Source organism: Ambystoma mexicanum, chromosome 10 (assembly GCF_040938575.1).
Source record: "Ambystoma mexicanum isolate Mex_15411 chromosome 10, UKY_AmexF1_1, whole genome shotgun sequence".
In the NCBI taxonomy this organism is placed as follows: domain Eukaryota; kingdom Metazoa; phylum Chordata; class Amphibia; order Caudata; family Ambystomatidae; genus Ambystoma; species Ambystoma mexicanum.
The window spans coordinates 1,557,208,235-1,557,221,921 of record NC_090932.1 but is presented as its reverse complement, the minus strand read 5'-3'; the positions used below and the strand labels follow the sequence as shown (position 1 = coordinate 1,557,221,921).

Below are 13,687 nucleotides of genomic sequence, written 5' to 3'. Positions count from 1 at the left end.
AATCATGATTTTTCCTGACCGTGAACACCGGCAGCTAAAAATAGCGGGAGCCATGTTTTTCAAGATGGGGCCTTAAGCCCATGTGTTTAAACTGGTCCCGGTCTTTTCCACCATTTCTTTTTGGAAAGGTCCTTCTAGAGTTTGTCTCTGCGCCAGACGAGGTTTGGTCCCTTTGGTTCTAGGCCTTTGACAGGCTTCAGGACTGAAGACCACCTCTGGCGTCAGTGTCTGGGGTGGGCAGGAAGTGAGGGGTGCCCAAAACTCCCTATGCTTAAGTCTCCTAGGAAGCCCAAATGCACTCTGGCGTGGTTGGCTGGCTGTCCGGCAAGGACAGCCACCCTGCTGGGTGAGTGGCAGCTAGGCTGGAGTGAAAGGGAGAAATCTGTTTAAAAGACGAGTCTCTGGGACTGGAAAGCAGAGTCGACCACTGGAACGAAAAAAACGAAGGACGAGCTGGAAGGGAACGGCTGCTGCAACTCCTGGACTGTTGGTTGCCTGGTGAAGCCCTGCTGCAGGTCCAAATCACCACGCTCACCTCGACAGAAGCCCTTCAAGGACAACTACTTCCTGTTTTGAGTTGGTGGGGACCAATCAACTCATAAGCCACCAGGCTACTATTCGCTGAGCTGGTTAGGTTTAACCAGGAGGAAGAACACCAGCTTGTGTGCTTGACTACAGCTACTTGAAGTGAAGTAACTCCTTTGTCCGATTGTTCCGATGATCCCTTGCAGTGCAGGAGTCCCCCCGCCATCCCCCCTCTTGCCCCTACGACCAAGGCTCAGGAACAGTGCGATCTGCAGGAACCAACGTCTTCAGCTGCATCTTTTTGCTTCATTCTAAAAAGGTAATGCGCCAACTCGATTGAGAGAACGCACCTCTCGCTGTGAAAGTTTGTGGAACTTTCCCAACTTGCAAGCCTAATCAGCTTGTGACCCAACATATGATTCTTTTTCGTACAAACTACTTCTGAGAACTTTGGAAAAGACTTTACATTTACTACAGGAACTGCTCTTTCCTATCCAAGACACTAGCCCATTTATCGGTGGCCTATTGAACTGAATCAAGTCCTCTAGTGAACTGAAACTATTTGCACTGCCTAAGAAATAATTTGTGATCTATTCTATTAACTTGTGCTTTTTTACTCCCATTTAAACTGAAATGCCATTTTGCTCCTATTTCAGGGGATCCTAATTTACTCACACTTATTGGTTTTGTATTGCTGTATATATTAAGTTGCCTCCTTCTAGTGAATGTTTTCTAAATGAAGTGTAATAAACTACTGCTTCGTTCTCAACAGAATGACCGCGACAGGCTGAGTGGCCAAAAGAGAGAAACAGCAGATCAGCGCTAACACGAATGCTCAGCAATCACGCGATTACAATCGCCTTGCATTCCGGTACAACCCAGCAATTTCACGATTCTGTTTTAACTATGTGCCGAGGAAGCAGCAAAGTGATGTGCAGCCAGACTTTTAGGATGTTCTCAACAGAATGAACGACAGGTTGAGAGTGGCTAAAAGAAAGCAACATCAGATCAGCGTCAAACAACCCTGTGCCCAGCAACCACGCGATTACGATCGTCTTGCATTCCAGTACAACCCACATGATTATAGTTTGAGCCGGCATGTTCTCATCAGTACAATGATTGAAGGAATGTGTTGCGCCGACAGGAAAATTAAACTGCCTCAATTTGGAGAACCGCCAGAGCCATTAAAAAGTACCCACAAGCATTGTCAAATTAACCATATTAGAAACGTGCGCTCTTTTCCATATAACCAGACCGAGCAACGCGTGGCTGGGGACAGCTAGTAAATTAATAAGTGTTTTACCAAGAAACCTTGAGTTTAAGTGTATACTTGAACCACTGTTGTAAGACCTCCAACATCCTTGTACTCCTCACATTCCCTGTTGAGATAGTTTGCTAACACAAACTGTAGAAGACTTATACCAAAGGTTGGTTTTGCTTACACCCATAGTCCTAGTTGTATTTGGTGGCTCCAGAGGGTACTGCATGCAATTCTACCTAACAGCTCTTGCTGGGCTACCTGAACAACTACTTCAAAGTGTTTGCAGGTATATCCGACAAACAATGCATACATAAACCTGGTAGTGTGCGGAGCGGGAACAGTTCTTAGGTCTCAAGGCCCCACCTGCAGGAAGAGTTCTTAGGTCTCAAGGCCCCACCTGCATACACGACCCGGTTTATTTATGTATGCATTCTGTGCTGGGTGCACATGCTGATGTATCTATTTAGTTTGTACGAAGCAGACGGTGGTGATATGCACTTAGTTATATAGGCCAGACCATTTTTTCACATGTTCGTCTGTAGGCCACGCCCATCGTGCAAGCCACACCCCCTCCATTTCTTGCACTGCCCCTTGGTATTCTGCTACCAAGAGCAACCCCTCGTTTAGATCCTAGCACGCCTCGCCAGCCCCTCTCCCAGTGGATGTGCACGCAGAACATGTCATACTAATGCCCTTGCCAACGTCATTACTCAAGCACTTGGGGCACAAGGTTGATAAAAAAGGGTTAAATAACGCGGCAATAAAATCATCTGTGCATCCAAAAATTAAACTGGTCAGAGACTACATCGTATTTGAGAACCTCACACCGGTGTATTAAATGGCAAAGCCAAACCAACAACCAAATGCCATGAAAATGGTTCGGAGGCAGTTGGGGCCAATTCCTAATGATTTCGTGAAGCAAGAAGGAAAAAAAATGATGCAGCAGTGCCCCGTGTGGGGTGGAGTCTCACGCATCCCTTCCTTACAGGTTTCCGACTTATGCATGACGTAGCCTTTAACAAAAATGGCTGTTTCCCAGGACAAATGCAGTTAGTCATTCATTAATCCATAGCGTTACCATCCACCCCTCACCTAGGGGTGTGGCGATCTGGAAAACCCATATGGATGCTGTGTAAATCGCTGCGAGGTGACTGTCCTAGTAAGCACTGTAGTGGCAGGCAAAACACGTAAGGCAAGAAATTAAAAAAAAAACACACCATTACAGGGAGATGCGATAAGGGGTGTTATGGAGAAATGGGCTGGATACTTGGAATTGCGAGGGGCTGTCTTACAGCACGGGTCGTTAATCACTCTACCGGGCATTGTGTAGGACAGAAAACTGGCGTGTAGGGCCCTCTATTCTCATGGGATCCCTACCAAAAGATGCACACTACATCAGCCCCGTTGTGCCCTCACACTGTACCTCACGTTAACACCCGCAGTAAACATACCTCTTGCCCACCGACCGTGCCCCCCTGTCCCTTCACGTGTCTACCGGTGCCCTCCTCCCCGAATTCCGACACACCCTCTCCTTGAAGGGACACTGCCTGCAGGTCAGCCTTGAGACACACCCGCTCGCACGGTCCTGGTCACTTACCGCCTTCATGGCCGCCGCCATGTCATCATATCTCTCCGCCTGCTCGGCCAGCCGGGCTCGCTGCAGCAGCTGCTCCCGGTCCCCCATGGCGTGTAGATTGCGGGTGTTGGGACTACGGTGCTAGGGAGAGACGCGCCCCTCTCTTCTGTCTGCGCTCAGAGGAGGCGGCCGCGCCCTCGGCGTGAGCCGCCCGAACTGCGCGCCCTGACCGTTACACTGCGTCACTGGCCGCCACGCGCCCCGCCCGCACGCTTGCCTGCCCGCCCTTTTCCGCCTGGCTAGTTTCCTTGAACTGTCTCCTTCACGAAGCGCGCGCGCTCTGGACGAACCTGCTTCTGATCTGGCTCGTGCTTGTCACACTGAACAGCCTGTCCTGTGGGCTCGCTTCCCGCGCTTATTTTGCAATTGGCGCGCTCCCACTGAACGGTTGCCCGTGGTGCGGACGCGCGTTCTGCCTGCCCTGCCTGAGCAGCTCGCGCTCTCCTTCCCCCTCTGCCTTGCTCTGGCAGCGGCTCGCGCCCTGCCTGCGGTGCACTATTGGTTCTAGCTCAGCCGCTCTTCTACCGTGGCTCGCGCCGGTGCTGCTCTTGCTGCTGCTTCCCTGGCGCATGCGCTGTGTGTAAGGAAAGCGGGCGGGGGAGGTGAAGGGGGGGCGGCTCTTGAGTTCTATTTCAAGGTGACGTCACCTACTATAAATAGACACCGAAAGAGCATGCGCGCTAAGCCTGCTGCATTGCACTGCTGCAAAGGGGGAGGGGCGGGGAAAGGGCAGCTGAGGACCTGGAGGGGACATTGGGGAGGAAAGGGGCAAGCGGGCACCGTACGATCCCGAAAAGAGGACAAGAGGTGGGTGGAGGAGTGGCGAGGTAGGAAAGCTAGGAACGGAGGGCAGGTTAAAATGGGGCAATTGAGGGGGTTCATGTGAGATGCAGGATAAGGGTAGAACATTGAGGGGTAGGGAGACAGTAATATGAATTTAGAAGAAACCGGCAGAAGGGGGCTAGGGAGTAAAAGGGTTGAGGTCAGAGGAGTGTGTGGACCAGAAGGGTAGATAACAGGGGGAGTGTGAAAAGATGGCAGGGGCACAGTTCCATGAGTTTTACCACCATTTCCCCCAGACTTGGACCGTCCAAGGCGGGAGACGCATTGTGCCCCTCCCAAGACTCCACTTGTCTCTCATAGACATCAGTGGGCTCAACCACACAGAAAAGCAACTCATTGAACAGTGTGTGAACATATTAAAATGCCGCTTGTCTTACAAACACAATTTACCGAGGTGTAGATGGGAGAGTGGTCAGGAATCTGCGGGAGTAATCCTTGTATCCTTCAAAAAGTACACTGCCAAAGAACCAAAGAAAGGTAATAGGTGCTGCTAATGGATGTGTCCCCCCAACGGAATCCTCTTTTATGAAAGCCTCCCAAAGCTGCGGCGAATAAGAACTGTATGCAGGAAAACGGGTAAGGAAGCTCCCCTATAACAGGACCCTGTGAAGTGCCGAGTGAGACGCTCCTATCCTCTCCAGCTGGAGTGTTGCAGTGAGAGTACTTAGGAAAGTTGGGGCACCCAAGTAGCTTCTGACAAATGTTCAGCATGGGAACCCCTCTGAATTGCAAAAGTAGCTGCTTGCCCTATGGTAGAATGAGTGCAGGTCCTCCCTTTGAGCTAGTTTATAACATGCCTTTGTGCAGAGTGCTATCCAGCGTGAAATGTTCTGCTTGGAAATTGCTTTCCATTTAATGGCATCAGAAAAGCTAATAAAAAGCTGATTGTCCATGCAGAACTCATTAGTCCTAGAACTCTAGGACTTCAGTGTCCACCTAGTATCCAAGTTATGATGGATGAGTGAGGATGATGAAAGAAAGCTGAAAGGCTTTTTGTTGCAGGTAAAATTCAGCTAAGGCTTGCAACTGCAAGGCTCTGGCCGACGGCAAGGCCACCAGCAGGGCCACTTTAAAGGAAAGCAGCTGCAAGGGGACAAGAATGCAATGGCCCAAACAAAGCTGCCACCAAGTGAAGACTCTAAGGAGCAACAACACATTTTTTGTAGGAAATGCATGTTAAAGCCCCTTTTAAAAACTTGAGCGCCATAGGAATTTAAAATGAGGACCTCTGCTCCAGTCTCTTTTAAACAATGGAAAGTGCAGCCAAATAAACCATGAAGACCTGACTTTGATATAGTGCACCTATACACAAGTGTTTCTAGGCGCGACAAGAAAGGGGAAGAATAAGAGAGACAAAACAAACGATTTTACTAAGCCTTGTGTCATTCAGATGTTGGAAGGGAGAGGAGAAGTGCCAGGGGGAGGGGAAAGGAGAGTGCAAAGCTCAAGTAAGTGCTGCTGATGTGGCCGGTTCTAAGTAAGTGCAGAAGGCAGGGGACTTTAGGATTGCAGATACAGTCCTTAGTGCGTGGAAGGCCTGGATGCAGTGCATGGGGCTACAAGTGAAGGAGCCCGGTCCCCATACGGTTCAGAGAGAGGCCAGGTAACCCGATACTGCAGCAGACAAGAACATCAGCAGGGGAAATCAGAGAAAGCAGAAGCGAAATGGAAGGTCTTGAGTTGCTTCCGGAACCTGAGGTGGTTATGCTCAAGTTTGAAGGAGGCTGTTCTAGAGAGAGGCACCAGCTGAGGAGAGAGATCTACCCCCCACTCTCTGCCTGGAGAAGCGTCTCATCCTCAGAGAGGTGGATGAGTGGAGGGCTTGAGAAGGAAACTGCTTAGGAAGAGTTGGATGTGGTGTGGTCCCAGGCCACAGAAAGCCTTGTGGACAATACAGAGGGTCATGAACTTGATTCTTGTAGCCACCAGGAGCCAGTGCAGAGATTTCAGGGCTGAAGAGATCCCTGGGCTTGAGGCCAAGGATAAGTCTTGCAGTTCTGTTCTGGATTAGTTGCAGAGGATGACGAGTGGAGGCAGGCAGATTTAGAAAGAGGCTGTTGGGAGAACCAGGGCTCAGAAGACAGTGAGCTTCTGGGGGAAAAATAGAAAAGGCAGAATACCTCTGAGGAGGTGTAGCTGGTAGTGGGACTTCTTAGAGACATCTGTGATGTGAGGAGAGAAGGAGAGGGTGGAATTGAAGATGACAAAGGTTTTTTGGCTTGCAGGAAGGTGCAGGTAGCGAGCCCAAGGAGGGTGGTCAGAGGGATAGCAGGAGTCCCAATGAGAAGGATCTCAGTCTTGCTGGCATTCAGGCAGAGATCGTTAGCAGCACGCCATTCCTGAATCATGGGTATACACTCAGGAATAAAAGAGGAGAGTCGAGTGTCAACTGCATAACACTGAAAGTTAGGAGAGAAGGTAGAGATGAGATGGGCCAGAGGTGCCAAGTAAAGGTTGAAGAGCCAGTGTGAGAAATTAGAGCCCTGGGGAACACTGCATGTGAAGAGTGAGGTGGTGGAGAAAAAGGACCCCAGTTGTACCTGGGATTGTAGATCGGAGAGGAGGAAGGTCAACCAGGCTAGGGCCTGATTCGTAATGGCCAGGTTGTCACAGAGCCAATTGATCAGGGTGGCGTGGTTGACCGTGTCAAAAGTAGAGGAAAGCTCAAGGAGGATGAGGACAGAAGTAAGCTTAGAGTCGAGATTCGAGAGCAGTTCCTCACTGGTGTTCAGGAGACCAATTTTCATGCTTCTGGCTGCTTCAAAGCCAGACTGGTGGTCATGGAGACAACCAACAGATTCGGTATGAGAGTAAGCTGGGAGATGGCCAGTTTTCCAGGAGTTTGCCCAGGAAAGGGGTAAAAGAGATCGGGCGGTAGTTTGCTGGAGATGAAGGATCGGCAGAAGGCTTCTTCAGGAGGGGGTGCACAAGGGAGTGTTTTAGGGGGAGGAGAAAGTTCAAGTGGCAGAGGAGTGATTGCAGAAATTGGCCAGGGCTGGAGCAAGGATATCGATGTGGTCCTTGATGGTTCTAGAGGAGCAGGGGAGCACCTGCTTTGACGATACTGTCATAGAACAGACTTGTCAAGAAACAATGTCAGGGGTGAATACAGGGAAATAGGAGAACAGAGGAGGAGAGGGAGAGGCAGCCAGGGAGGGGATAAGAGAGGAAGAGGTGAGCGAAGACAGGTTGTCCAGACTTTTAGTGGTGAAGTGAGAAGCCGGTGCTGTGCAGAGGTTCTGGGAGGGAACAGGAGCGGTGGAGACTGCAGCAGGATTGACCAGCTCCTCGCAGATTTTGAAAAGTTTGGCCATGTTAGAGACTGCAGAGATGCAGGCTTGGATGTATGCTCTCTTCTTGGACAGGACAGAGAGTCTGTATTGCCTTTGGAGCAGGCGACGGGCCAGTTTGTCAGAGGATGCGCCTGATGCCCTCCACTTCCTCTCAGCCACCCTAGCGTTTAAGGGTGGCGAGGTCGGGGTCATACCAAGAGTTGCACTTGGAGGTGGGCTTCAAACGGATCCTTATGACGGGTCATGTCATCAAAAGTGTTAGTGATCGAGAGATGCAGGTTAGAGAGGGCTGTGTCAGAGTGTGAGTCAGCCGCAGGCATAGGTGGAGGAGAGAAAGTCGCAGCAAAAGCCTCCACGGACACACGCTTCATGTGGGCCGGACGGCCGAGAAGGTGGATGGCAATGCTGAGATTAACTTCACCTGGGGATTAGAGAGCTTCATGTGGGTAGAAAGAAGAAAGTGGTCAGTCCAAGTGAGAGGAGTGGTGAGAGGAGGATGTCAGAAGAGATGAGAACATCCAGGATGTGCCTGGCGGAGTGTGTTGGGCCAGAAGGTAGAAGAGAAAGAGAGAGTTGCAAAGATTGCGAAAGAAGGCGTTAGAAGCATCCAGGTGGATGTTGCGGTCTCCAAGGAGGAGAAGTTGGGAGGTAGAGGTAAGGAGAGAGGAGGAGAGGTCGGCCCGCTCAGGAAGATGGCGAACTGGCCCGGTAGCCTGTAAATGGTGGCAACAGTGAGTGAGAGACCAGGAGAGATAGAGAGCCGTCAGACCAGGCTTTCAAAGGATGAATAGGCCTGCGTAGGAATGCCAGAAGCAGGGATGCACTCTGGAAAGATCATAGCTACTCCACCTACTGGACAGTTGGTTCTGGGTTTGGAGAGGATCTTGTAACCATCGGGGAGGAGAGTGTCAAAACACGTGACAGAGCTGGCAGTGAACTATGTCTCGGTGAGACAGAGGACATCCAGATCAAGTTCCTCGAGGAGTCGGCAGATGTTGCAGGAGTGTTTGACAGCGGAGCGAGAGTTTAGAGTAGCGACATGGAGCACATTGCCACATTTGAAAGACTTCCGTGGATGGATACAGGCAAAAGGTACGCCATGCAGAGGTGGTAGAGGGGCCCGACAGAGGGCAGAGGAGGAAGAAGGTGGCAGAGTTGTCAGAGAAGATGAGGGTGCCAGAGAGGTGGTGGAAGGGGGAGGTGGTGGAGGAGCCAGAGGGGTGTAGGTAAGATTAGCAGGAGAAAGAAGGAAGTTGATAAAATGCAGGAAATGCCTATCAAAAAGGAGGAGATTAGGCTGAGGGCCTTGGACCAAGACAGTGTCATTCAGATAGACGTTAATGATGGTCTTGGAGGAGTGGAAGGGGGCCAGAAGGAACTCCCACCGAGTGCCACCCTTAATGGGAGAGGAGGAAAAAGGGGAGAAAACAGAGAACATATGGGGTGTCCATAGGCCTGGAGAGGGAACAACAAACGGGACGTTAGTAAGGGTCTGTCTGGAGGAAGCGCTGGTGTAGGGATCAGCGATAGGGAGGCCAGGGTTGGAGACCAGGATGTCCCTTTTGATGAACGTCTTCCTACCAGACTTAGTGAGAGGGATAGGACAGAAGATAGAGTAGCAGTTAGAGAAGATGGGAGAAAAAGCGAGCACCCTAGAGGGTGACAGGCATGAGGGAAGAGAGAGAGACTCACAGCCATGTGGCACACAACTTGGGATGTGCAGTGGGGGGTCACAACAGAGGAAGACACGGGAAGAACAAGTAACACACAACAATGAACGGCATGCCTTGTAGGGGGATCTAGGGTTGGAGGGAGCCTGAAGAGACCCAGTGACAGTTCCACAGTTACCAGAATGCGAAGCACCCAGATTCAACCTCCCCCACAGTATTAAACACAGCACAATGCAAAACACCCAGATCCAACAACTTGCCAAAACATTTGAAGAAATATCAAAACTGTGCCATTGGGGCATGATCAGGCTAACTATCCTGGCACCAACTTGTACATTTGTTCCATGAGCAACCATATATAGAATTTGTTGATGCAGCGCCTTACAGAAAACATCACACCAAGGACCTCCTCAGAGAGATCTTTGATAAAGTCCCCTTCCTGATCTTACTGGTGGATGGTGGGGTCACCAACATGTGCATGCCACCACAAGCCAAATGGTGTTGAACCCAATGGTGCCATGGGGAAGATCCCCTTGCTACCCACACCATGCTGCACACAGGTTGAAGAGGGAGACAAAACAGAAGGTCAGGAGCAGGCTCTACACAGCATCTCTGGTAAGTTGAAAAGAGCCTACATGAGCACTGTCTCTAATACAGAGAAAGGATCTGAAGGACTTGCCTGACGGAGAGTGATCAGCAGGGTTTACCCACAAACACCTACCTGCCCCTCCCTATCCTCCATAGTTCAGGAGAGAAGATAGAATGAAGCTTCAAGGAAAAACTGCCAAACAGTTCCCATTACGACTCCTGTGATTAGCACATTCCCAACAGAGCTCATAAGAGAAAGATACACACATTCAGCAGAGGACAGGGCTGGAGATGCAGAGAAAGGAAACCAGCTCAGTAAGGGCCAATGTGACTCACCAAGCGCAAAGAGAAGCACACGAACCAGGCCAGTAGGCGCTCAACACCTGAACCACTCGGGTGGTGTGTAGATGGAAGGCACGCAGGAGTGGCAATGTAACACAGAAGGAAAGGGGGCAGAGGATGCACTGAGAGGGAAGTGAATGCAAAGAGCAGTAAAGAGAAACAATGCCCCGACCCTATAACACAGAAAGGTGGAGGAGCAGGACCCGCCAGAACTCTAAAGGGAGCAAAATTCTGTAAGTCACTAAGGAGGGGATCCCGCATATTGCAGAACAAATCTGAGACTTGAATCCAGCTCTTTGGAGACACTTTTGCGATCAAAGTGAGGCCCAACTCTATCAAAAGGTGCAAAAGAAAGGATTTACAATTGCATTGCTCATATTCCTCTTACACGGGTCTAGAAAACAATTGTGGTCCTGATCGTTTCCCAAGATTGTTTTCTTTGAGCGTTGCAGTCCTGAGGGAAAGGATAATGGAGCAAGAGTTTGTAGACCATATAATACAGTACAATGGGCCTCATTAGGAATTTGGCTGTAATTCAGCTGAATTACTGCCAAATGAAATAAACGTTACTGCCACTTGGTCCTGTGGGTTAACCACAGGATTTAAGTGGTGGTATCTCCCCATTTTTGCGACTCCACGAGTATGTTTGGCAGATTTACCGCCTATGGAATTACTGCATGGTAAATGCCAATTTTTTAAGGTAAAGTGGAGGGTTTACCACCAGCAACAAGCTGGTGGTGAATCTGCCACTTTACCTCTGAAAATCAGTGGATTTACCACACAGTAACAGGGGTCGAAATTGAGGAGGACTAGGAGCTATTTAGCTCCTGTTTGTATCCCTGAAGAGCCTGGTTAGCTTGACACCAACAGACACCAGGAGCTACGTTTGGCTCCCAAAGCCAACTGATGATGAATAAAACCTATATGAATGTGACTGTGTGTTTGGAAAATCTATTAATAAACATTAGGGGATAACTATATTGTATTTCAAGCATAAGGGATTATAAATAACAGACAACATGATATGTTTGCATGTAATGTGGAAGTTAGATTTGTGGAATGTTATGTACTAGCTCCCCAGTAGTAAGCTCCTGGTCACTGGTTAAAGCTGGATACCAAGAAGCTGCATTTAGCTCCTGCTTATCCAATCTTAATTTCGATCCCTACGGTAATTCCGCCAGCAGTAAATCTGCCAAAATTATAATTTGGCTGTGCGGGAAAAGTGGTAATGACGGAATTACCGCACTTTTTTCCTGCACCAGCAAACTTGCAATGTGGCCCAATGTAATTTTACTCGAGGAAACCTGAGAGATCATTCCACCCGTATTACCCGATTATGTATTGTTTTTCATTACAGCGGCAACAAGTAAGAAATGTCAAAATAGTAGTGGTTTAGTGGTGGTTGTACGGTGAAATATAGAAAGTATACAAGTTGATACACCTTGCTGTACCCCAACCATGTTACAGGTAGATTTTATCCTAAAGGGCAGGAAACAATGGTGTATAACAAACCTTTATAATTCTCATCATAGCTCAGGTATGGGAGACCCCTGTCTAGTTTGATCGAAGCATTAAGAGTGGGGGAAAGCAATCAGTTAGACACAAACATAACGGTACAGATTGTGGGTGGTGATTTTAATTTAAAATTAGATTTCTAAGTAGAACAAAAGAGGAGAACTTAGCATATGGCAAACCGTTACCAGTAATGAGGAAAACAAAAGCAAATTTAGTAGGCTGACACTTTTGAAGTAGCATGATGGAGGCTGGATTTCAATCTTTAAACAGATTTACCACTGATATTCCAGTGAATTCCTCCTATTGTAATCTAAGATCCTCATCTACCATTAATTATTGTTTGGTAGAGTGGGTGCTTTGTCCTAAGTACACAATTTTCAAATAATACCCAGAATAGTGATCGCATTTGTAGTGATGAAATGCAAAGTAATAAAACGTATGCATTAACGCATACCGTACCCGTCATTAGGGGAGGGGGGGGAAGTAAAATGGGACACGGTAGGCCATAATTACATTTCATCACACAATAACTTGTTGTGGAAAAATGACCACCAACTAGTCGGGTGGATTGCTGAACAATTTATTAGTTAAAAAAACAAGCAATAGGACGGCAACAAACCGACGACATTATGAGCATTCGATGCAAGAGAGAACCCCCCTCACTCCAAACACCATTCTCTTATTCCCAAAGGAACACATGAATTTCAATGGAAGGGGAGGCCTAGTCAGGGCAGGGAATCTTACTAAAACAATGTTACAAGCAGGGAACAAAGCCCAAGCATACAAGTCTTTAATACCTGCATTCTCACATGTGGAGACAGTGTTCGCAGGAAGGACAGCATAAAGTGATACATTTAGTTGAAATGAATATACTCCGCAAAGATTCACACATGGTCTAAGGCAGGCGAGCACGCTTACAGTATGATGACTTCTGTCTGCTAAAGTCACTTTTCCTAAGAAAGCGGGAGCCTAAAACAGACTTACATTTGCCAAAAGGGAAACACGTCAGAAGTGAGAGATGTGAAGGTGAGCATAGCTATACAAAATTAAGAAGGAATGTGGGAGGCACTCTACTGACAATGAACATGGGTCAAATACCCTGTTCCATGGAATTTATTCCACTCAGGAGGGTCTACAAACACGTTTTAGCTCACTGCACCTTTCTCAGTGGAGAAATATCTATTTGTATATCAGTCGGGTGCAACCCACAAAGGCAGTCCTGTCCAGCACTGAAATGCTAGGCAATTGTCCACTGAACAAGGGTACCATCACCAAACCCAGACACGTGTTTCAGCCTTGTTATACTTCCTCGGTGAGGTGAAGCTGAGCCTCTCTAATGTACAGTCAGCAAGGGGGCCACGTCTGGATTACCCTGGGTTACTTAGGGTGAAGCCCCAAGTTTTCCAAATTAAGCAAAGATGTGGAGTTCCTCTATTGAGAATGACATGGGTCAAATACCCTGTTCTATGGAATTTCTTCCACCAAGGAGGGTATACAACCACATTTTATCTCACTGCACCCTTCACAGAGGAGAAATATCAATTTGCATGAGTCTGGTCCCATCCACAAAGGCAGTCCATCACAGAAATGCTGGGCAATTCTCTTCTAAACAAGAGTACCACCAGCAACCCCAGACACGTGTTTTGGCCAGTATCAAGTAATAGTATCCCCATAAATAATTTTGCCATACAGTCGCCAGGAAATGGCATAGGTGACATTATTTAAGGGGACAATATATGGAGTAAATGGTAGCGTGGATGTGCCACAATCCCTTAAAAAAATATGGTGGTTGCAGGGATGTCCCCCGCAGGTTACATATGGTAATATTGCTGCAATAAAACAATGCCATTCTTGCATGGCAACATATTTGCGGGGATATTATCACATGGAACCTTTTGGCCTTGTCGGGCCTCTTCAGTGATGTGAAGCTGAGCCTCTCCAAACATAGGAAGCAAGAGGTCCATGTCTGGGTGACTTAGTGTTACACACTAGGCGAAGAGCCTTCATCGCAAGT

At 48.4% G+C, this 13,687-nt stretch overlaps 1 protein-coding gene across 1 annotated transcript in view; it reads right to left on the bottom strand.

Moving 5' to 3' along the window:
• Positions 1 to 4,051, bottom strand: part of YWHAH (tyrosine 3-monooxygenase/tryptophan 5-monooxygenase activation protein eta) — a 43,497-nt gene extending 39,446 nt beyond the window's left edge. Inside the window, exon 1 of the mRNA XM_069619845.1 lies at positions 3,384 to 4,051. Within this exon, the coding sequence (XP_069475946.1) occupies positions 3,384 to 3,470 (87 nt within the window). The 5' untranslated portion in view covers positions 3,471 to 4,051. The remainder of the gene's footprint in view (positions 1 to 3,383) is intronic.
• Between the last annotated feature and the right edge of the window lie 9,636 nt (positions 4,052 to 13,687).